The sequence below is a fragment of the Dermacentor albipictus genome, unplaced genomic scaffold (genome assembly GCF_038994185.2).
Source record: "Dermacentor albipictus isolate Rhodes 1998 colony unplaced genomic scaffold, USDA_Dalb.pri_finalv2 scaffold_16, whole genome shotgun sequence".
In the NCBI taxonomy this organism is placed as follows: domain Eukaryota; kingdom Metazoa; phylum Arthropoda; class Arachnida; order Ixodida; family Ixodidae; genus Dermacentor; species Dermacentor albipictus.
Window position 1 is genome coordinate 6,861,119 of NW_027225570.1, and position 23,543 is coordinate 6,884,661.

Genomic DNA, 23,543 nt, shown 5'->3' on the forward strand with positions numbered 1-23,543 from the left:
CTGTGGCGTTTACGCCATCTGACATGCTTGCTCACTGCAAGGAATTATTTCTCCTGTTCGCTGTCCCACTGTTAAGTCTGAATCCGCTTTGATACCCATCTGTAATCCGCACCGGTATCCAGTGACCATACTGCACAGTGAGACCTTAGGATTTGTGCAAGCTGTCACATGTATTGAAGAGCTTGACGTTCACGATGGTGCCCACCTTTTACATCTGGACGCCATAACTTCCGTCTCATCATCACCGCCTTCAGCAGTTTTCGACATCACAGCAGACTTCTCACTCTCTCATCGCACTCAACTTCTTACTCTACTGAACTAGCGCGTTTCTACATTCGATTGCAACAAGCCATCCTCGGGTCGCACAACAAGTGTCTCTCATACTATCGACACTGGTTCCCATGCTTCCTTGTGACAGTGTGCGTATCATGTTTCCACAGAAGAGCACCGAGTTATCACGGAACAAGTGGACGACCTGCTGCAACTCGACGTCATTCAGCCTTCTCAAAGCCCTTGGTCGTTGTAGTGTGAAAAAAAGATGGCGCTATTCGGTTTTGTATCGATTCATCATCATCATCATCATCATCAGCCTGGTTACGCCCACTGCAGGGCAAAGGCCTCTCCCAAACTTCTCCAACTACCCCGGTCATGTACTAATTCTGGCCATGTTTTCCCTGCAAACTTCTTAATCTCATCCGCCCACTTAACTTTCTGCCGCCCCCTGCTACGCTTCCCTTGCCTTCAAATCCAGTCCGTAACCCTTAACGACCATCGGTTATCTTCCCTCCTCATACATGTCCTGCCCATGCCCATTTCTATTTCTTGATTTGAACTGAGATGTTATTAACTCGCATATGTTCCCTCACCCAATCTGCTCTTTTCTTATCCCTTAACGTTACACCTATCGTTCTTCTTTCCATAGCTCGTTGCGTCGTCCTCAGTTTAAGTAGAGCCCTTTTCGTAAGCCTCCAGGTTTCTGCCCCGTAGGTGAGTACTGGTAAGACACAGCTGTTATACACTTTTCTCTTGAGGAATAATGGCAACCTGCTGTTCATGATCTCAGAATGCCTGCCAAACGCACCCCAGCCCATTCTTATTCTTCTGATTGTTTCAGTCTCATGATCCGGATCCGTAGTCACTACCTGTCCTAAGTATATCTATTCCCTTACCACTTCCAGTGCCTCACTACCTATCGTAAACTGCTGTTCTCTTCCGAGACAGTTAAACATTATATTAGTCTTCTGCAGAATAATTTTTAGACCCACCCTTCTGCTTTGCCTCTCCAGGTCAGTGAGCATGCAGTGCAATTGGTCCCCTGAGTTACTAATACTGAGCAAGGCAATATCATCAGTGAATCGTAAGTTACTAAGGTATTCTCCGTTAACTCTTATCCCCAATTCTTCCCCATCCAGGTCTCTGAATACGTCCTGTAAACATGCTGTGAATAGCATTGGGGAGATTGTATCTCCCTGTCTGACGCCTTTCTTTATTGGGATTTTGTTGCTTTCTTTTGGAGGACTACGGTGGCTGCGGAGCCACTGTAGATATCTTTCAGTATTTTTACATACGGCTCGTCTACACCCTGGTTCCACTATGCCTCCATGACTGCTGAGGTTTTGACTGAGTCAAACGCTTTCTCATAATCAATGAAAGCTACATATAAGGGTCGGTTATATTCTGCTCATTTCTCTATCACCTGATTGATAGTGTGGATATCATTGCATCGATTATCGCCACCTAAACAGAATTACATGAAAAGACATCTACCCACTGCCTCAGATTGACGATGCGCATGACTGTCTGTAAGGTACCAAATACTTCTCATCTTTAGGTCTCCACTCTGGCTATTGGCAGGTTCCCGTGGCTGAGGCTGACCAGCCAAAGACAGCATTCATCACTCCCAATGGCCTGTACAAGTTTAACGTTATGCCTTTCGGGCTCTGCGATGCTCCCACCACCTTCGAGTGCATGATTGATACCTTTAGAATAAGAACAGGAACAGCGCAACACAGGAAGAGCTACGACCTGTCCTGTTTACTCGCTCGTCCTGTGTTGCGCTGTTCCTGTTTTATGCGAAGCATATTACCAGAGCTCAACCCAGCTGCTCAGGCGCGGCGGTGTCGCCTTCAATACCACGTGACACCGTGACGTCACGACAGAGGAGAAACGGGGCTCCAACTCGCGCCGTCGCTTGCGGCGTCGCCTTCAAGGCTGACCACGTGACACCGTGACGTCACGACAGAGGAGAAACGGGGCTCCAACTCGCGCCGTCGCTTGCGGCGTCGCGGCGGTATATAAGCAGCCGCGCTTGCCTCTGCTAGACACTCGCGAGGTGAGATGCCTCCTGGAGACAGAGCTGCTCGTTGGAATGAGAAGCGAAGGTTGCGGCGTGCTACAGAGACTGTTTCTAGGTGGCTTTGCTACGGCGCAGCGACTACGCACCCCGCATCGGACTCGGTGAGCGTCGAGCAACGCAGCGTTTGGCGCGACAACGAAATGTGCGCCTGAGCAAGCGCCGCACGCCTGAGCCGACGCCGACGACACCGGCTTTTCTGCGACACGAGCTCCTTAACACTGTCGCACTAAAATAAAGGCTAGTATGCTTCGCATCCTGGGCTTAACCTTAGCTAAGCCACAGCCAGTTTTTTTTTTTCTGAAGATGAACCAAGCAGCCCTATTGAACGCACTGCTAATGATTGATACCTTCCTTCGCAAACATAAGTGGAAGACTTGCTCATGTTACCTGGAGGACATAGTTGTTTTCTAGCAGGATTTTCCAACACATCTCGCCCGTCTGCATAAAATCCTGACCTGTCTCACTTCAGCTGGCCTACAGCTCAACCTCAAGAAGTGCCGTTTCACTGCCGAAACATTAACTGTCTTGGGTCACATTGTCTCGAAACACGGTATCCTTCCTGATCCCGACAAGCTTCGCACAATCGCCAAGTTTCTGAAGCCCACATCTATCAAGGCCCTGTGAAATTTCATAGGCCTGTGCTCTTATTTTTCGACGCTTCCTGCGGAACTTTGCCTTTATTATCACACCCTTGATGAAGCAGCTTACTGCAAGCAAAGGCATTTCCATGTGGTCATCAGCAGGTGATGAAGCCTTTGACAAGTTACGCGAGTTACTTCACCGCCGATTCTTTGCCATTACGACCCAACTGCGCCAAGAGAGGTTCACACCGGCGCCAGTGGTGTCGGCTTTGGTGCGGTCTTGGCCCAACAAAAAGCCACGAACGAAGAATACGTCGGGGCTTATGCCAGCCGTACCCTTAAAAAAACAAGCTAATATGAATTACACCGTTACAGAGAAGGAATGCTTAGCCATCATTTGGGCATTGGGCAAGTTTCATCCTTATCTCTACGGCCGTCCTTTCAGCATCATCACTGACCATCAAGCCCTTTGTTGGCTCTGCTCATTGAAAGACCTGTCGGGCTGCCTCGGCCATTGAGTGCTTCGCCCTGCAGGAATATGACATTAGTGTTGTATACTGCTCTGGTCAAAAGCATTCCGACGCTGATGCACTCTCTCGCATGCTGATGACACCTTATGTGGCTTCTCTCTCCGTTCCTTCTCCAACCTCAGACCCGTCAGTACCGACTGCTATTGACATGCCCTCCGAGCAATGCAAGGACCCATCACTTGCCCTGCTGCTCGACTACTTTGCCGCTCCATTGGTCGTTCCTTCAACGCGAACTCTACGCCGTCAAGCAGCCCACTTTGCTGTGCGAGACAACACCCTCTACCACCGCAGCTATTGGCCTCGAGCTCCACCACTGGAAAAGCTTGCGCCACCGTCGGCGTGACGTGCTAGGAGGGATCACGTGGATATAGCGGCCGCATCGGTTGTTTCGGTATAGCTTCGGGCGTGCCGAAGGGAGCTGAAAACGAGTTTAAATTCCCTCGAACGCAGCGGTCCTCATTTGGTGGCGAAATTTTCCCGCTTCGAGTGTCTCTTTTACAACGCTTGAAAGCACTACAATAGGTAGTGGCTGCCTTTGAAGGCGCGCAACATGGTAGGCTACTGCTTGGTGCCGCAGGGCCGGACGCATGTAACGGAGGCCGGTGTCAGCCTTATTCACACGTAGCCGCAGGACAAGAAGCTGCATGAAGCTTGGCTCGCGAAACATAAAACCGGCAAACAGTCATCGGCTGCAACTCGGATATGCAGCAAGCACAGACGCGAGGAACATTTTTGCTACGGCGCCCTGTCTGCGATGCTCTGAAAACGCGCACTGAGACGCTCGCCCGAGTCCGCTGCCTGACTAATGTCATGACGGTTTGGTGTATGAACTTGTCGATGCTATATATACTGGCAAGTTCAGTGGAGTGGAAAGGCAGCGGTAAGAAGCACATTTTTAAAGAGCATGGCATATGGTCATGTTTGTGTTATGAATTAATGCACCGGATTACAAAAAAGGAGCAGAGGGAAATTGCACGCTGAGAGCAGCGGTAAACATGCAGTGCGACGCAACTTGAGAAATTGTATTGAAAGGTCAAAGAATTTAGAAGAAAAAAAACATTGAATCGTCGCGACGGCACATCACAGTCCCCGTAGGCGTCGCAGTCTCTACAATGAAATTATTTTTGAACAGCTCTGATAGCGCCCACGCAACAATGGTTGCTTGTATACTGTCAAATGCTCATATTCTGTGGCCTAAAGCTCATGGCACGGTGCAAAAACGCGCGCGCGGAGAAAGCGAAGCAGTGCGCGCACAAGCATGCAGACGCGCACTCGGTCGCTGCGAATCTGCGCGATCGCTGCATTAAGGCTTCGTTCTATTACACTCCATTTAGTTATACAAACACTATAAGAACATATTTCGCATAGTTTGCTCTCAGTGTTTACCTACCTTTCACGCAAGATGCCGGTTCGGGAAACTTCGTCGCGGCGACTGCGCGCAGTGGCGTTCACTGTACTTATTCGGTAAAGAGATAGCGTCTGTAAACGATTGTGTGCTTTCAGTTTGCCCAAGATTATTATTTAGACAGTAAAAAACTCCTCTCGTTTTTAAAGCACTTAGAGAAATGTCCGGGAGAGCTCGCGCGTGGTGTTTTCAGTGAGCGCTGACAGCAAAACCTATGAGGAGCACGCCACGTGATCCCTCATACTACGCCAGCGAGGCGCTTCCGACAGATGGCGACTCCGTAACTCCTCGCCGCCAATATGCCTGACAGTCTGAAATGGCTTCTGGCTATCCCTCGTCACATCCACTCCGATATGTGCAGGTACTTCCATGCTGACCCTCAAAGCACCCACGCTGGTTCCCTAAAAACCTTCACCCGGCTGCGTCAACGATATTACTGGCGTGGAATGTATCGGTTTGTGCAGTGATACATTCGATCATGCACTGCCTGCTAACAAAGCAAAACTCCCCCACTACGCCCTACTGGCCCACTACAGCCGCTGCCGTGCCCTTCTCGACCGTTCGACCACATAGATACTGACCTCTATGGCCCGCCCCCATACAGTGGATGTGGAAGCTGCTTGATTATTGTTGACGTCAATCACCTGACGTGCTACGCCGAGACTGCGGCTCTTCCCACTGCGACGTTGCGATGTTCATTCTCCGCAACTTCGTCTTTCGCCACGGTGCTCCTCGAGAACTACTTAGCGATAGGGGTCGTGTCTTCTTGTCCCTCCTCCTCCTTCACGAGTGCCATCCTTCCTTCGCGAGTGCCAGATCATTCACCGGAAGTCGACCGCGTATCACCTTCAAACGAACGGTCTCAGAGAGTGCTTCAACCTAACACTGGGTGACATGTTGAGGATGTACGTTTCGTCCAACCACACTAATTGGGACACCATACTCCCGTTCGTTACTTTTGCTTATAACAGCATGACACAAGCGACCACCGGTTTTTCACCTTTTTTGCTCTTCTATGGGCGTGAGCCTTCGTTTCCTCAGGATACTATCCTACCCTACCGACCTGACGCTGCCGAGTGCACAACTATTTCAGAAGTCGCCTGATACGCTGAAGATTGCCGCTAGCTGGCTCGTTCGTTGACCAGCGAGGATCAGGGTCATCAGAAGACAAGCCCACCTTCCCTGCTGGTTCCCTTGTGTGGCTATGGATACCACTTCACATGCCCGGCCTTTCTTCGAAACTACTTGCATGGTACCACGGTCTGTACTGGATCATCGATGCCTCCTCCCCTGTGAACTATATCGTTGAGCCCGTCACACCATCGCTGGACCTTTGTTGTCGAGGTTGGGAGACAGTGCCTGTTCGCTGGCTGAAGCCTTATTTCGACCCCCTCATCTTCTATGCTCCCTCAGTCACCAGGATGGCTCCATTTCATACCGGGAGCCAATGTAATGAAGCAGACGCGCCTCTTGTTTGCAATAGCAGCTCGGAGACGACGATGACCTGTGCTATGATTAGCAGGGCTGTTCGCTACTGCTAGGCTGCTGTTTATCTGCTGCTCCTTGCCTTTAATTAAACATCCTTACACAATGAAGAATTGTGCTCATCAACATTGCCAAATAACAACCAGTGCTGTAAGATTTGACAGTCGTAGCTGTAGGAATGAACTTGGGAGGACCTTGGGGCGACCGGACTAGGCGAGCATGATTTATTTGCAGGATTTACATTTAAAACATGAGGTACATTGGCAGTCTAGCGCGACTCCCATATGGAGCCCGCAAGACGAACATACAGCGAACAGCTTACGAGCACACAGCTCACGAGTACATTTCGAGCATGACAACAAGCACTCAGGTCCCGACGATGAGCACTCTCTAGCAGCTGGCAAACGCTGCTTATAAGCTCTTGGTCCCCCTTTGAGTCCCAGTGGACGGAAACGTTCATCCAGTCATCGTTCGACGTCATTGTTCGACGTCACCATTCGACGTCACCGTAGATGACCCGCCCTTTTAGAGGAGGGTGAGGGCTGTTGGAGGAGGATGATGACTCACATACACGTGCCGCACATACGCACAGGTGAAAAGGGCCAGAGCCAACGTCAGAGGGCTTCGTAAAACTCTGCTTTGTCCCGGGTGGCCCGGCCGAGTACCACATTCCTGAGCTGACCGCGCGCCACGTGGCTGCCGGCCATTCGCAGTTCTCCGAAGTGTGCCCCGTCCGGCCGGATTGGAACACGTGCAGCGGGCTGAAAACTGGCACGTCACCCCGTACGGCCATTCCTAACAGTGCTAAAAGCGTTGATGCCATCTGATAGGCACATAGTACATAGAGCATGCCAGTGTAAGTGCCCTTTTCTTTATATAGTGAAATCTCGATATAACGAACTTCAGGGGACCGCGGTAAATTGTTCATTATTCAGAAAGGTTGTCATAGTGAAAGTCCCAAAGTTAACCATTCCACCCGTGAACCCATTAGTTCATAAATTGTCACCAAATGAGCCATCCACAAAAACATTGCTGTTGGCTCTTGGCCCGTGCTGTTGCCGTTTTCTATAGATTCAGCCGCCACCGAAGCACTCTATAATAAGAGTGGCACACGCAACGCAGACGCTGTCGCCGAGAAAACCATGAACAGAAAGGTAGCTTTGTGTCGCCTCCAAAGTTCAGTTTCTTGCTATTTGTATGTTTTTCACATTTGTTGCCTTGGACACCACAATTGTCTTGCTCAAAGCTGACACCTGAACTATGCCAAAGCATGAGTGCACGTAAACAACATCGTCTGGAAAGTGCAAAGCGCGATTGTGGGGCATCCCTGTGATTACAGAGGTCACATTTCTCCGCACGCGCGTATCTTTTCGTTATCGCCTCTTAAAAGTGTGCACTATGCTTCCAACGGCACTACGCACTGTGCAACAGATAGGCGTAGATGCTTATCGCAATAGATTTGGCGGTGATAGCTGTGAATGTCGTGTGTGACGACCCCAAAGATTTGCTGGTAGCGAAATGAGAAACTGAGTGCACGCCGGTGATTTCACGCAAGATGAGTGGGCGAGTATTGTGGTGAAGCTGCCGCCGCGGGCAGCTACATATTGTTCCTGTTCGCGAGCGCCTCGTGCATTTCTTGTTTACACGGGATCTTGTGGCAGGAAGACGTATCATACAATCACATCTTGGCGACGTACTGAACATTGGTGCTGAAAAATTGCGTTTTCTGGGAACATATGAACCGGTAAAAATGAGCATAACTCTATTGGGTCATTTTTTGTGTTCTCTATTGCGAATATTGGCACAGGGAGAATGTACATAATGGGAATGTATCCATGAGGTTCTACTGTATTTATGAAGGTTGGTATTTCACTCCAGCTTTTTGCACCGTCAAATGATAGGGAACGTTGAGCATATACAGTAAGACTTTTCGGCAGTTTAGATTTGTTATGATCGGTCTAACAGTACCCTTGTGGGTGTGAGAAATATTGATGAGAGATCTGGCTCGATCGTGGTTAGTGTTTCCTCTTTTTCTTTTTTTGGTAGTCAGTTCAAGTGTTGGCGTACACTCCTCAGTAAATCCTGATCGAATTGCAGGCGCTTTCAAGTCGTGTTGAATAATTACTAGAGTCTAACCTTGCTGCATTGGTTGGTGTGCAGAGGAAGTGACCCGTGATTATGCAGAGGGTCCCCCATGTGACCCTGCAACCCGTGCAGCACTCCTGCTCCCTTGGGAGCCACGTGATCTGACACATGTTGACTGCAACCCTCCTGCACCCAGGCTGGAATTCCTAAGGGTGAGGTCATTGGCCTGCTGGCTTGTCGTACGTAGCCAAAGGCTCCTTGGCATGTTTGGACATTCCTGACTTCATTTTTCGAAGGGCCCGAAGGCATTGCATTAGGTGGGGGCAGCAGGGCAACTAATCAGGATTAGTACCATGGACATAAACACTGATTATCCAGTACTAAGTTCAGCAGTAATAAGCAATGAAAAAATGGTGCCGTATCTGTCCTTTGGAAATGATTGGCAAAGTTAATGCGATTAGCAATCCTTCCTATAGTCGGTGTTCAATTGGTGATATGTTGGTAATAAGACAGGTGTGATATGTACGAGTGCAGAGTGATGTCCCATATTTAAAAACAAAGGTTACGGCGCTAAGCAGATGAGAACAAAATGAGACGCAAACTACACATACTGGTGCCAACTTCCAACTGTTTTTTGACTAGAACTGACGCAAATTTATACAAGAAACTAAAGTGAAGAGTAATCACAGTAGAGATAGGCAGGGGTGATAGGAATTATTACTGCTCATAGGCCAGTGATCTGTGCTGGATTATCATGGCAGGTACATACAAGCACGTGTGCATTACAGGCGTAATCCGAGCATCCAACCAAGTGTGACAGTTGCACATTCTATTCTTAGCGGCAATTACAGACAGTCATTTATCAGTGACATTTCTTTGTCACTTAATGCTAGTGACAGCGTGCTGACACACTTACGGTATTTCTTGCTTTTCTTAGAGAGATCATTTTGTCGAGGAGTGGCACACAACCACAGCGCTTGCAGTGGACTGCCAAATGGCCGCTGATGTTGCTGTTGACCACCAACCTTCTTGACGGAGTCTGGTGGACTAGATTTCACCTTGGAATTGCCACAGGATAACTCAGTTAAATTTCTAGATCTTAAACTTAGTTTTACGAAAGCCCACATGTGCTGGATGTATTACCCAAGGACTAAGAAAAGCCTGCCATTTGACAGTGCTCATTCTAAACTGATCAAGAAGGGAATAGCTAATGCATGCCTCAGTTTGGCATTAAGGGGAGGTGGCGTTCAGTAACAATTTTCTTATTTCTTCGTGGATTTTTAGGAAAATTGGCACACTTATCAGCAACATTTCTGTGATACTACTGTATAAATTTCATAAAGATATCTCTAGAACGTTTTTATGTATAATATTTTCCTCCTTCTGGCCTTGTTCCAAGCCTGAATCACTTCAAAAATATGATATAATACTTGTGCAAAGCACTGTGCATTCTAAGAGGAATGGTTGAGGTCGTGACATTCTTAGATTTCTTTATTTGCTATACAATTTCTTTTAGTTCTAATTTTTTAAGAGATGACTGTACCACAGGTGTTTAGGTTGTGAACAAGTAGCCAAACGGTTAATTGTAGGAAAGTCAAACTGCAAAATCAAGAGTGTCATGCCCTGGACAGTACGTCCAGGAATACATGAAAAAATAAAAACGGAACTGAAATAGACCTAGTGGTCACGAAGAATAGTACAAGCAAAGCAAGACGCAAGAAAAGTCATTTTGAGAGAAAGGCTTTCAAAGTTGTACCTTAGATTTTGCATGATCAAAAGGCACGGGGCTTTTGTAGTCTTTTGTGTCTTTCTCAGTGCGCGGCTTCTTGAGTGCCCTGCCTTTGGTTTGATGTGCCTTGCTTGACGTTTTTTTTTCCACAAGACATCCTTTTCCGCTGCTCTGCGAAGAGCATGTTGTCCCAGTTGCAGTCCAAGTGTTGCACAATACTCAGCTACGCAGGGTGGGCCCCAGCATTGTATTTGCAGACTGCCGCATGGCCAGCTGTCTCTGTTGCAATCAATGATGCATCTTTATCTTTTGGCAGCAGCGACCATATGACCGAGTGAAGGCTTTCGGCAGCGGTTTTTTTTTGTTTCCCTAGGCAACGGCTGAGGAGCTGCATGTAAGAAAGGCGTTGATACTCGGGCAGCAATGCATCGGCAACATGGCTTCCAAGGCGGTACTTGTGAGGAGGTGGAGGCTTCTGCAGCCTGATGTTGGCACCAACTTTGGGGCCCCTGCGGGCAAAGGTCACAATAGGGGTCTTCATCACTAGATGTTATATGATAATACGTTGCCATCACGGCCTTTTGCATGTCTTGAACATTGTCATTGGTACGCAGAGCCATGCCATAGTAATTTGTCAGTTTCATTATTAAATCTTGAGTGAGGCCACCTTTCCCTCCAAGAGGTTGCCCTTTCTTGCCTTTTGTGATCGGAGCACGCAGAGCTGTTCCCATCCTTTTCTTGACATGATTATTGCAGTCGTCTTTTGTAAATGGAATAAAGCCATAAGTCTTGTCCTGACAGAGTGCTACAAAGGCTCTACTGTCACCATCATAAACAATGTTTGTATATCGCACACCATGTTTGCTAAGGGACTTCTTAATAGAGTCAATGCTGCTTCAAGCTCCATTCTGCCAGAGTTCACATCTGTGTTTTTTTGGCAGACGTGTGATGCTTTCCAATAATCATAGCCTTCATCCCTTCTTTGGGGCCAACCGTGCAACCATGGCATCGGTTTGATAGGACCACACAGTCGAGCACTAGTCCTGTGAAAAATTCTATTACAGCGCCGACACCTATGTGGGATTTATGGCTACGTGTTAACCATGTCCCTTCATAAACCACTGTTATGTTGTTACTAAAGGTAGGGTCCATCTCCCTGTAAACATTGCGCACTGCCACCACAGCATCAGAAGAAATGTTGGCAGCAGCTGTCTCACTGGCAGGTCAGAACTCAGTCTTGAGATGTTTCTGAAATGTTTTATGATGCAACCCTCTATGGAAGACATTCATTATTGACAAGAAATCAGTCAAAACTGTTGCTCCTTTGCCAATACTTTTAACAGCCTGTACAGCTCTCATATTTACATTAAAAAAATTTGCACCTTCCTTTCGTGGCGATGACCACCCCTTCGCGACAGCGCCGCAAAACACGGACGTCAGTATCATTTGCACTGCTAATCCATGTCTTGTTCCCAGCTGAACTGAAAGTCCTGGTTGGGAGCATTGCTGGCACTTAGATTTGCGGAATAGCGCGTTCAGGGCAGTGATTTGAATGATGAGAAACTCCTCCGCTTGTTCCGTACTGGCAAGCACCTCGCCTTTACCCGTCAGTTCCATTTTCCGCGCAGTCGCCGACACCAAACTTAGTTTTGCTTGCACTTTCGTGGCGACCTCCTGGGATGCTTCGGTCGCTACAAAACGCAGCTCCAGGTGTTCCTGAATGGTGCCGCCTGTACTTGTAGACGGCCTATAGTCGGATACAACTTTAGAAAAAAGGGCAGGCCCCGCTGGCCCCACCCAGACGACCGAAGCGCGACAGCCGATTGCCTCCACGACTAAAATAATCCCGCTAAAAAAATCGTGCTTCTGAAACGCGCAATTCTCGGTATAAACAAACACTTTTGTGTTTTGATGACTGGTTTAGTAGAGCTCTTATGTACTACAGCACATGCCGGATCACGACAAAAAAATAACCCCGTGCCTTCCACAATGCTTCCTGTCGTCTGCTCTTTCGCTTCATTGCAAGTAACAAAAGTAGAAAGAGCAGCTCTGCATGGCTTTTGCGCTTGTTTACATGTACACAGCACATTTACTACTCTTTTTCCTAGCTTAAAATGAATCAGTTGCTATTGGACAAGAACTTATATAAAACAATGCATTTATCGCAACTATTACAAACCTGGGGCGTGAATACTCGAGGCAGGAAAGGTACAAAAATGCTTCATTTATCGTATTAAATAAACACTCATGGTGTTAAATAGCATAAAATTTATATTTTTGTGTTTTGTGTTTCACAAGTTTTTTCCTTTTTTTGCGAGCCTGAAATCTCGCCAGTTCGCGCAAGGCATTCTGTGCGAGTTTTCCAACATGGAGCCCAGCGAGGTGACATCGGAATGCGATTCTTTGTTGTCAAACGAGCCTTGTGTAGCCTCGATGTCCACACTACCAAGGATCCTCGACAAGAACAAGAGTGGCCACATCCTGAACAGCGATTCACGCAATATGATCCTCCACTGCTACACGTATTGGCGTAACAGGGAGCCTGAACACAGCGTGGAGGCCACGACCAAGTTTGTTGCCAAGATGCTCGGTGTCGGTGAAAGCTCAGTGTACAAGGTGAGGAGGGAGGACAAAGCATCTCATATTTCAGGTGGCAAACTGTCGACGCCCTCGCGAGAGCGCCCACGAAATGCGGAGAAAAGAAAACGCAGCACGAAGTATGACAGCTTCACGTCGTGCGCGCTGAGGTCATGTGTGCACGATTTCTTTCGCCGCAACGAGATACCGACGGTCGAGAAGATAACTAACGAGTTCTCGAAGCGTATGGATCTCTCATCACTGAAGTGGTGTACTGTGTGTCGTCTGCTTGTCGAGATCGGATTCAAGCACGAGAAGAGGAGCCGCAATTCGCTGCTTATCGACTGGGATGACATAGCTGAATGGCGAAATCGCTACCTTCGTGACGTGGAATGCTACCGGGCGGAAGGCTGAAAGATATTTTTCCTGGACGAGACATGGGTGACGGCGGGACACACTCGGTCGATCGTGTGAACAGACACTGTGGTGCAGAAGCACGGACGCCTATATGCGCGAGCAAATGGTCTGTCGACGGGTTTGAAACAAGCTTCTGGGAAAGGCCAGCGCCTGATTGTGACGCACATTGGCAGCGAGGATGGCTTCGTCGACGGGTGCCTAAATATATTCCGAGGCCAAAAAACGTGCGACTACCACGAAGAAATGGACGGCAATCGCTTCGAGGGATGGTTTAATAACGTTCTGCAGAAGTTGCCTGCTGGTAGCGTCATTGTTTTAGACAATGCACCTTATCATTCCCGGTGAGAAGAGAAATTACCGACGACAGCTCGGAAGAAGGAAAAAATACAGGAGTGGCTCAAAAGCAAAAACATCACCTACAGCGAAAGGATGGTTAAAAAGCAACCGCTTGAGTTGGTAGCATCTGTAAAGCCACGCTTTCTGAGCTACATCGTAGACAATGCAACTGAAAGGGCCGGTTGCATTGTACTCAGGCTCCCACCGTACCACTGCGAATTTAATCCTATTGAGCTCGTGTGGGCAAAGGTGAAAAATGGCATCGCTGCGGACAACAGAGATTTCAAGCTGTCCACGGTCGAAGACGTCTTGAGGGAAAAAATCAAGCATGTAACGGCGGAAGACTGGAAGAAGAACATTCACCACGTGATGGATCTGGAGGCGAAGTTCAGGCTTGAGACATCTGGGAGTGACCATATCCAATCCATCATCATCCAGCTGGGTGAAGATGACAGTGAAGAAAGCGACTCCGACTGCGAGCTGTCCGGCATTGAGCCACTCAATGAAGAATAACAGCTTCTTATTAACGAAAGAACAGCCCTTATTAGGGCTACCCAAATTTTGCCGGTGGGTTTGCAGCAGCCAAGCATTCCCCCGTGGCCTCTCAAATAAATAAGCAGTTCATTTGGTGACACATTCCTTTTGATGGAAGCTCAATTCTGAAAAAGCAATGTCCTGCACACATCATGCTCAATTTAAGTATTGGCATGGAAACGTGCTGAAATGCTGGAAAATCTGAATGCAAATACAATTATTAACCCTGAATAAATATGTGGGGCCCAAAATGCTCGTTCGGGCAGCCATTATCCAACTTCACACGAAAAAGCAGTAGTCAACGTGAAATTGACTGCCACTCTTAGCAGCCTGCACGCGAAAGCACATTCATGTGTTTGCATTGTTTATTTTTGTTATCTGGCCCAGGCAAGTAATGCGAAGACAACAATTATCAAGCATCATTAGCTTAGTGAGGCCCAAAATACTCATTCGGGTAGCCATTCATAGCAGTACACTCTAAGAAAAGTTTACACCCTTTGGAGTGCCCCTTCTGCCACACAACAATAATCGCCATCTGCCTTGATGCGTTTCCTTTCTTGAAACCGCCGCACCCGCTACTTTTCTGTCGGGAATGCTATCATGCTGATAAAGTGCATGCCGTTCGTTACTGGAAAGTACCAGGCTCGCAGCGTTGAAGAAAGGAAACGCATCAAAGCAGATGACAATTATTGTTGTGTGGCAGACGTGGCACTCCAAAAGGTGTAAACTTTTCTTAGAGTGTAGTCGAGGGCACGCTTGAAAGGCACCATTAGCAGTCTGCACGTGCAATCATGCTGTCGCCACTGTTGGTGAAACGGCAGCAATCAACGCAAAAATGACAGCCACTATTGGCAGCTTGCATGAAAAAGCACGTTCATATGGTGGCATTGTTTAACCTGGTTATCTGATCCAGGCAAGTAATGCAAATAAGACAACAATTATCAAGCATCATTAGCTTAGTGAGGCCCAAAATACTCATTCGGGTAGCCATTCAAACAAGTACTCGAGGGCAAGCTTGAAAGGCACCATTAGCTGCACGTCAAAGCGCAGTCATGTCGTCGCCACTGTTGGTGTAACGGCGGGAATCAATGCGAAAATGACAGCCACTGTTGGCAGCTTGCATGAAAAAGCACGTTCATGTGGTGGCATTGTTTAACCTGGTTATCTGACCCAGGCAAGTAATGCGAATAAGACAACAATTATCAAGCGTCATTAGTTTAGTGAGGCCCAATATACTCATTCGGGTAACTATTAATGGCAGTAGTCGAGGGCACGCTTGGAAGGCACCATTAGCAGTCTGCACGTCAAAGTGCAGTCAAGCTGTCACCACTGTTGGGGAAACGGCAGCAAACAAAGCGAAAATGACAGCCACTGTTGGCAGCTTGCATGCAAAAACACATTCATGTGGTGGCATTGCTTATTTTGGTTACCTGGCCCAGGCAAGTTTTGCGAATAAGAACAATTATCAAACATCATTAGCTTAGTTAGGCCCAATATTCTAATTCGGGTAACTATTAATAGCAGTAGTCGAGGGCACGCTTGAAAGGCACCATTGGCAGTCTGCACGTCAAAGCGCAGTCAAGCTGTCGCCACTGTTGGTGAAACGGCAGCAATCAACGCAAAAATGACGGCCACTGTTGGCAGCTTGCATGCAAAAACACATTCATGTGGTGGCATTGCTTATTTTGGTTACCTGGCCCAGGCAAGTTTTGCGAATAAGAACAATTATCAAACATCATTAGCTTAGTTAGGCCCAAAATACTCATTCGGGTAACTATTAATAGCAGTAGTCGAGGGCACGCTTGAAAGGCACCATTAGCAGTCTGCACGTCAAAGCGCAGTCAAGCTGTCGCCACTGTTGGGGAAACGGCATCAATCAATGCGAAAATGACAGCCACTGTTGGCACCTTGCATGCAAAAACACATTTATGTGATGGCATTGCTTATTTTGGTTGCCTGGCCCAGGCAAGTTTTGCGAATAAGAACAATTATCAAGCATCATTAGCTTAGTTAGGCCCAATATACTCATTCGGGTAACTATTAATAGCAGTAGTCGAGGGCACGCTTGGAAGGCACCATTAGCAGTCTGCAGTCAAAGTGCAGTCAAGCTGTCACCACTGTTGGGGAAACGGCAGCAATCAATGCGAAAATGACAGCCACTGTTGGCAGCTTGCATGCAAAAACACATTCATGTGGTGGCATTGCTTATTGTAGTATAGTGTCGCCCCCTGTCAGATCTATGTGTCATCGCACATGTATGTTTTGTAGTTGTTTAGCTAGATGGCGCACCCCTCTTCTGTCATGTGATGAACATTGGACCAATCGGGAGGTGTCATCTGGCGTGTGAAGCCTTTTTAAGAATAAACGGCCGAGGGTCGGTCGAGTCTTCGTTCCGGTTTTCATCGGGAGCAGTTCGCTCCGAGTCTCCTTCACTGCGCCGGCGCTAGCCGCGCGTTCGCTGGTCGGGGCCCCCCGCTTGCCTGCCGCTGCCGACACAACATCTTTTGGCGACGAGGATGGGATTCCCGCTGCTGTTCCGACCGATGCCTCAGGGAAACGAACGAGCTTCGTAAGTGAAGCGTCCCTTCCGTGTCTGCACGGCCGGCAAACGCCGCCAACGCACTTGGCGTCGCGAGGCTTCCGAGCCTAGGCCTACTCGCCCCCTTGTTCTTCCGTGCCCCATTCCTGCTGCGAGCTCCGGCTTGTTTTCTGCGCTGTCTCCTGCACACTACCGGGCATGGCGTCTTTTACGGCGAACCTTCCCGTTTTTCTGGAATTGCCCGGGCCACCGTTAATCCCTTGGTATCGCTGGAAAAAAATTTTTCAGGCCCACCTCGAAGCGGCCGGTGGTGGCGACTGGACGGACGCGCGACGAGCGTCCCGCTCGTCAGTGCTCTCAGGCGTGAGGGACAACGGAAGTACTTTGCAGACGAGGAGCAGGAAGCAGCAAGGCAGTTAACCAGCGCAGCGTCAGCTTCAAGCGAAGCAGTAAGGCAGTCGACCGGCACAGCGTCAACGTCAAATGATGCGGTCACGCCAGCGGCAGAGTTTCCGAGACTCTTGCAGCGGCTTGACCGGCTGTTCGCCGCGTCAACAAATGTCCTGGCGGAACGGCACGAATTCACCAGTCGAAAGCAGTTCGAGGGAGAAGGATTCCTGGAATTCGTGACCGCATTGAAGGAGAAGGCGGTACAGTGCAACTTCGGCACAAGCTATGACGAGCGCGTCCAAGACCAAATCATACATGGGGTAGCGAACGTCAGCGTTCGCGAAAAGTTGCTGGCTCATGGCGAAACCCTGTCCCTGGACAAGGCAGAAGAAATTGGACGCTCGTTAGAAGCCTTGCATCGAGCGAACCGCGCGTTCGGCTCCGAAAATGTACGAAGAATCGAGGCATCGCAACTTGGCGTTCCGTCGACGAGCCAAGATGGCCGACGTAGTCCGGGGAGCCGCCGAGATGGCCGACGTAGTCCGGGGGGTCATGAAGATGTCCGACTTCTTCCGAGAAGCCGCCAAGATGTCCGACTTCTTCCGAGAAGCCACCAAGATGTCCGACTTCTTCCGAGAAGCCGCCAAGACGACGGACTTCTTCCGAGAGGCCGCCAAGAGGGCCGACATTCCGCACATGGCTCCTCCGGGAACCGTGGTGCATGCGATCGGTGTGGCAGCATGAAACATATTGCAACGGACAGGAATTGTCCAGCAAGGAACCGGCAGTGCAACGCCTGCCACACGTGGGGCCATTTTGCATCCGTGTGCCGAAAAACCCGTATTGTTCAACACGTCTCTTCCGCAGAGACGCTGTCTTCAACTTCCGCAGGGCAGCCGTCCGCGTCTGTCTTGACGGTAAGCGCTTTTGAAACTAAAGATTTGGAAGTTCCGGTCGCAGTTAACGGCGTCTCCATGCGACTGCCGGTGGATACGGGAGCGTCTGTCTCATTGATGACGGCCGAAGATTTTGGAAAGCACTTTGGTCGACAGCCCAGACTGTCACAAACAACAGTGCACTTGAAAAATTTTTCCAAGCAACGCATCGACATTCAAGGCCTGTTTCAAGCCACTGTCCAGTTTTTCCAAAGGTCATGCTCCGTCACGTTCCACGTAACGACTACAGGAACATCACTGCTGGGTTTAGACGCCATCCAACGCTTGGGCATACAGATCGACGGTACGTCGCTGACATGTCGTCTACCATCACTTCCTTCAGTACAGAGCCCCACAGGTGTGCCTCCAGGTTTTGATCACCTTTCCAGTGACGAATTGGGTCTCGTCAACAACTTTGTGCGCCGAATTCATCGGCAGCAAGATGTGAAACCAGTATCTTCAAAGTTCCGCCGACTACCCCTGGCTCTCCATGACCAGGTGACAAATGAATTGCGACGTCTCGAGGACTGCGACGTCATCGAGCGCGTCGACACTTCTGAGTGGGTGTCTCCACTCGTGGTGGTGCACAAGAAGGATGGAACCATGCGGCTCTGTGTAGATTCACGGGAACAGGACAGTCTTGTGTCTCAAGTTCAAGAAAGGGTCTTGCAGAAACAGTGGCAGACTAAACAGTACGTAGACAAACGTAGAGGTGCTCAGGCAACTCGTGTCAAGGTGGGAGACACCGTCAGAATTAGATTTAACAGGAAAGGAATTTTTAAGTACGGTAAACCTCGTAAAGTCAAGGCCCAGATAGGACCATCTACTTTTCTACTCAGTGATGGGAAGACGTGGCATGTGTCTAAGTTAACCCTAGTGATAAAGGATCCAACAGGTAGTACATTGTGTACAAGTGACAAAGATTTTTTGTACTCGTATTCAAACCTCGATAGTCATTCCGATGACTCGTCTGTAGTGACATCGTCTTCTCATAAGCATCAGTTAAGTAGCTTGTCTGACTGTATCACTTCCGAGTCTACGCAGTCAGCAGTCGTCTCTGATTCCGTGGGGGAATCGGTAGCATCCCAGGACTTGTTGGGACTTCGAGAGGAGCTTCCTGGGCAACCCTCTCCAGCTTTGAGCGACAACCACATTCAACTTTCCAACCAGGGGGAGGGAAATAATAGTGGGACGACTGGGTCTTTAAAGCCGACCTATACGCGTCGCAACCCCCAAAGTTCTTCTGACGTACGCACGCGTCCTCATCGTGACAGAAAACGGCCTCCGTGGCTCGATGATTTTGTTTATGTAGTGTGGAGCGCATTGCCGTCTTCGAAATGCCACGGCTAGGGGCCTCGCTGCGACATTTAGGAGACAGTCCACATGTTTCATTAACACAGGTATAAAGTGCTCCTTGTTGCGGTGCAGTGAGTATTGTGCCGTGTTCCTTGTTGAACTTTGTTTGAGTGACTGCCTGTGTTTTGGTGCCCAAGACTGGTGCGTGTGTATGTGAACTTGGGCGGGGACGGATTGAATTTGTTGTGTACTTAAGTGCGTGCTTTGTGTGCAACTGGTGCGCGTGTGTGAACGTGGGGGGGAATGAACTGAAATCGCCTTTGGACTTAAGTGCGCGTCTTATGTGCGCGTTTCACTGTATGTTTACTTTGTTTCCAGGGGGGGATGATGTAGTATAGTGTCGCCCCCTGTCAGATTTATGTGTGATCGCACATGTATGTTTTGCAGTTGTTTAGCTAGATGGCGCACCCCCCTTCTGTCATTTGACGAACATTGGACCAATCGGGAGGTGTCATCTGGCGTGTGAAGCCTTTTTAAGAATAAACGGCCGAGGGTCGGTCGAGTCTTCGTTCCGGTTTTCATCGGGAGCAGTTCGCTCCGAGTCTCCTTTACTGCGCCGGCGTTAGCCGCGCGTTCACTGGTCGGGGCCCCCCGCTTGCCTGCCACTGCCGACACAACACTTATTTTGGTTACCTGGCCCAGGCAAGTTTTGCGAATAAGAACAATTATCAAACATCATTAGCTTAGTTAGACCCAATATACTCATACGGGCAACTATACATTGCAGTAGTCGAGGGCACGCTTGAAAGGAACCATTCGCAGTCTGCACATCAAATCACATTCATGCCACAGCCATTGTTGTATTTGTTTATCTGACCAGGCAAGTAACACCAATGTAAGCACAATTATTCACCCTGAATAGCTCTGCTAGCATTTTTTGTACTAAAAAATGCTGAGTGAAGTTGAATGTGTATTATTGAGGCAATTATTTAATTCACAAGCCATCGGCATAGTGATCGACAGCCAAGTTCAGACAGTGACATTTGTGAAGTAATAAATGGTGAAAGTTGCAAAAGCTCCCAGTGCACTGCTTCGCTGGGCTCCATTCACAGAAAAATGTCTTTGCAACAACGAAAGCGTCAGACAGGAAATGACTCCTCACTGCACAATGTTATTCGTGTTGAAAACTTTTACCATCATATGTGATGGGCAGTGAAACCATCTGTTTACTAAGACTGAATGCATAAAAAATGCAACAGCGTAGAAAGATGTTGTTTCGCAATATGCAGCCTTTCATGTGCACTTCTGGCGAGCTGCCACATGTACTGATGCATAAACATGAACAGAGGTAAGAGGCAAAGTAGCTGTGCAACCCACATGACGCTTTTAAGAAAATGTATCTCTAAATCTTTCTGTTTTCATAGGTGATCAAAATTTGCTTTGAGCAAGTTGGTTAATTACATTGAAGCAACAACACAAGAAGGAAGGACAGAAAACACAGCGAGTAGGCAGATTGAGAAGACGAGTTAGACCAGTGAGAAAAATTTTAATGAGATGGAAGAGGCCAGCCAGCCCTGCAGTGTACAGGAGTTAGTGCTTTCAATGAGATTCATTAATGAAAATGTGTGAAGACTTTGCTGAAAGAAAACTAGCAAAAACAAATGTTAATATAAAATAAAAGGACAGAAATAAGAGTATGTGCAAACGTGCATGGAATCGGGTACACAAATGCGAAAACTAAGAAAAACTCAAATATAAAGAAATCTGGGAAATAAAAAAATTGACAAACGCAAGAAAACATACACACATTTACAAACAGACCTGGGTAGAGGTATTATAAGAGCCGGCTCACAAGCTGCTGTGCCTACCTTCTCGTATGTGTTTTTTTTTTCTTTTTTTTCTTTTTTTTTACCGTTCTCTTAACACTGTCTTGAGAATTTTTCATTGCAACATATCACGAAAATGGAAAAGCAGCGCGAAGCTATGTTATGGGAAACCACATCGAGCGCTGGCAACACAACTTATGCATGACTGTGCCACACCACGCATTCTACAGCTTGCGCGCGCGTTGAGCACTGGTGGAAAGCAATCAATCGACGGTGCCACACAACGCACAAGCACTGCCGTTAGATGCTCGGCCATTTCACTACTGAAAACGATCGTTCACGCTAAGTTGACGGCGACAAATCATTTCGTTGAAGGCTTCTTTTGCAAATATTTTCTGTTGAGACGCTCGTAGGTTTGTTTCATGCGTGCACGCTTTTCTCATTTCTCCTGAGAATGGTTTTGCTCCATCACTTCACCCCGTCCGACGAGAAACGCAGCGACGCAGTACACGAACACACCCACCGCTGACAGTAGTCACCAAACTTTGGCAAACCTTTCTCGTCGTATCTTCACTCGGGAGCGAACTAAAACAGACATGGAACAAACAAGCAGGATGTGTGTTTGCAGCGGTCGCCGTGGGATCCTGTTTTCAGGCAAAGCGTAGTGCAGCGTCAGCGATGCTTGCTTCAATGTTTCTTCGCCGGATCATGGCTTGGAATAAACGCACGTGGCACAAATGCCGCATCGTAAGCTCGCAGTAATATTTCCGGCATGATAGACAATCACAAACAGTTTGGGAATTCACTGTGATGAGGCGTTGATGCGCACAGCTGACACGACTTCGCCCAGTTCGAAGCCCAGGCAGCCATCTTCTCCGACGGCGGGGTCACCGGCCGTCTGGCGCATGACGTTTCTCCGGAGTGCGCGCCCATTGGTGGATGTTCGTGTGCATCTGCCTCGGAAGAGTGAACGCCCCCTTTTTTCTAAAGTTGTATCTGAGTATAGTAACATCGTACGAAGTGCCGAGACGATAATTGGACACTTTTCATACATGTACTAACACAGGTCGTACTCTTCAATACATGTACTAACACAGGTCGAGGCGAATATACAAACTTGTAGAAAGAGTCAACATATGGCGTGGCCAATCCAGCAGCGCCAGCTTTGCGCTCAGGCGGGAAATTTTGAACGCGGGATAGAGAACGTACCGGTACGTCAGTGACACTGTAGGGGGGAAGCGCGATGACGTACCGGTACTAACAAAGCATCCACACGGATTCTGAAAAGGCTACTCTACAATTACCCAATTAGTTTTAAAAATGCACGACTTTGCAAAAGCACTTAACAATGGGAAACAAATAGATGCTATTTTCATAGACTTGTCAAAGGCTTTCTTTCGACAGGGTCTCTCACAAAAAACTACTTTACAAATTGAGCAAGATACTGAAAAACTCCAGAATATATAATTGGCTCACAGCATACCTTGATGGCAGAAAACAAATTGTTGTTTTTAATAATCATTCTTCTCAACGTCTTCCGGTAGACTCTGGTGTTTCCCAGGGCTCGGTCCTTGGGCCTCTCTTGTTCCTTTTATCCATTAATGATATGCTGCACGGTATTACAGTTATGGTTAAGCTTCATGCTGATGACTGTGTATTATATACTCAGAAATAGACAATATTACTGACCAGGAGTTGCTGAATGGTGCTTTTTGAAAAATTGTCGACTGGTGCGATGCCTGGAAAATGATGATAAATTTCGAGAAAACTGTTTTTATGTCGGTTTAACATAAGAAGCATAAACTAACATTTCCGTATGGTATTAATAACATAATTAATTCCGAAGTAACACATTATAAGTATCTCGGACTCTGGATCACAAATGACCTCACTTGGGCTAAGCACCTTGAATATGTAGTAGCTAATGCTAACCACAAGCTTTATTTTTTAAGGAGGGCTTTGAAACTTTCTACTCCCACTGTATGCCTACTCGCATATAAAGCTGTAATTCTGCCGATGCTAGACTATGCATGTGTAATTTGGGACCCTTTTACTAAATCTGGCACTAACAAGATAGAAATGGTGCAAAGAAAAGCAGCTCATTTCGTTTATAACAGCTTCCGATGCACTTCAGTGACAGAGCTCTTAACAAAAGCAAACCTGCCACCATTAATGCAAACAAGCCGTGTATCATCACTAAAATTCCTTCTTCTTCACGGTGCAAGGTATTCGGGGTGTCTACCAACCGGGAAAACTCTGGGAAAACCGGGAATCCTCCGGGAATTTTAATAGTCTGGAAAACTCGGGGATTTGTGCTTCTATCAGGGAAAATTAGCTGTAATTTTATTGAAAGGGCATGAAATTCATGTTAATGGTGGCATAGGAACCAGAGGAACGGCAATGAATCGTCATGGATGCTGTTTCGTCGGGCCGAGGAGTTGCTAGAGTACAGTTAACTACTGATTTTCCAGGCGCCCTATTTTTCGGGCATGCACGATAATTCGTGCGGCTTCGCTGCACCA

General features: G+C 47.9%; 1 protein-coding gene across 4 annotated transcripts in view; it reads left to right on the plus strand.

Moving 5' to 3' along the window:
• TTLL12 (Tubulin tyrosine ligase-like 12) overlaps positions 1-23,543 on the plus strand; it is a 288,546-nt gene that overhangs the window by 96,702 nt on the left and 168,301 nt on the right. For all 4 annotated transcript variants that reach the window (XR_010564211.1, XR_010564212.2, XM_065431507.2 and 1 more), the window contains one exon: positions 8,518-8,654. Coding sequence is in view for 2 of the 4 variants with exons in the window: in XM_065431507.2 (XP_065287579.1) it covers positions 8,518-8,654 (137 nt within the window). In the remaining 2 variants the exon portion in view is untranslated. The remainder of the gene's footprint in view (positions 1-8,517; positions 8,655-23,543) is intronic.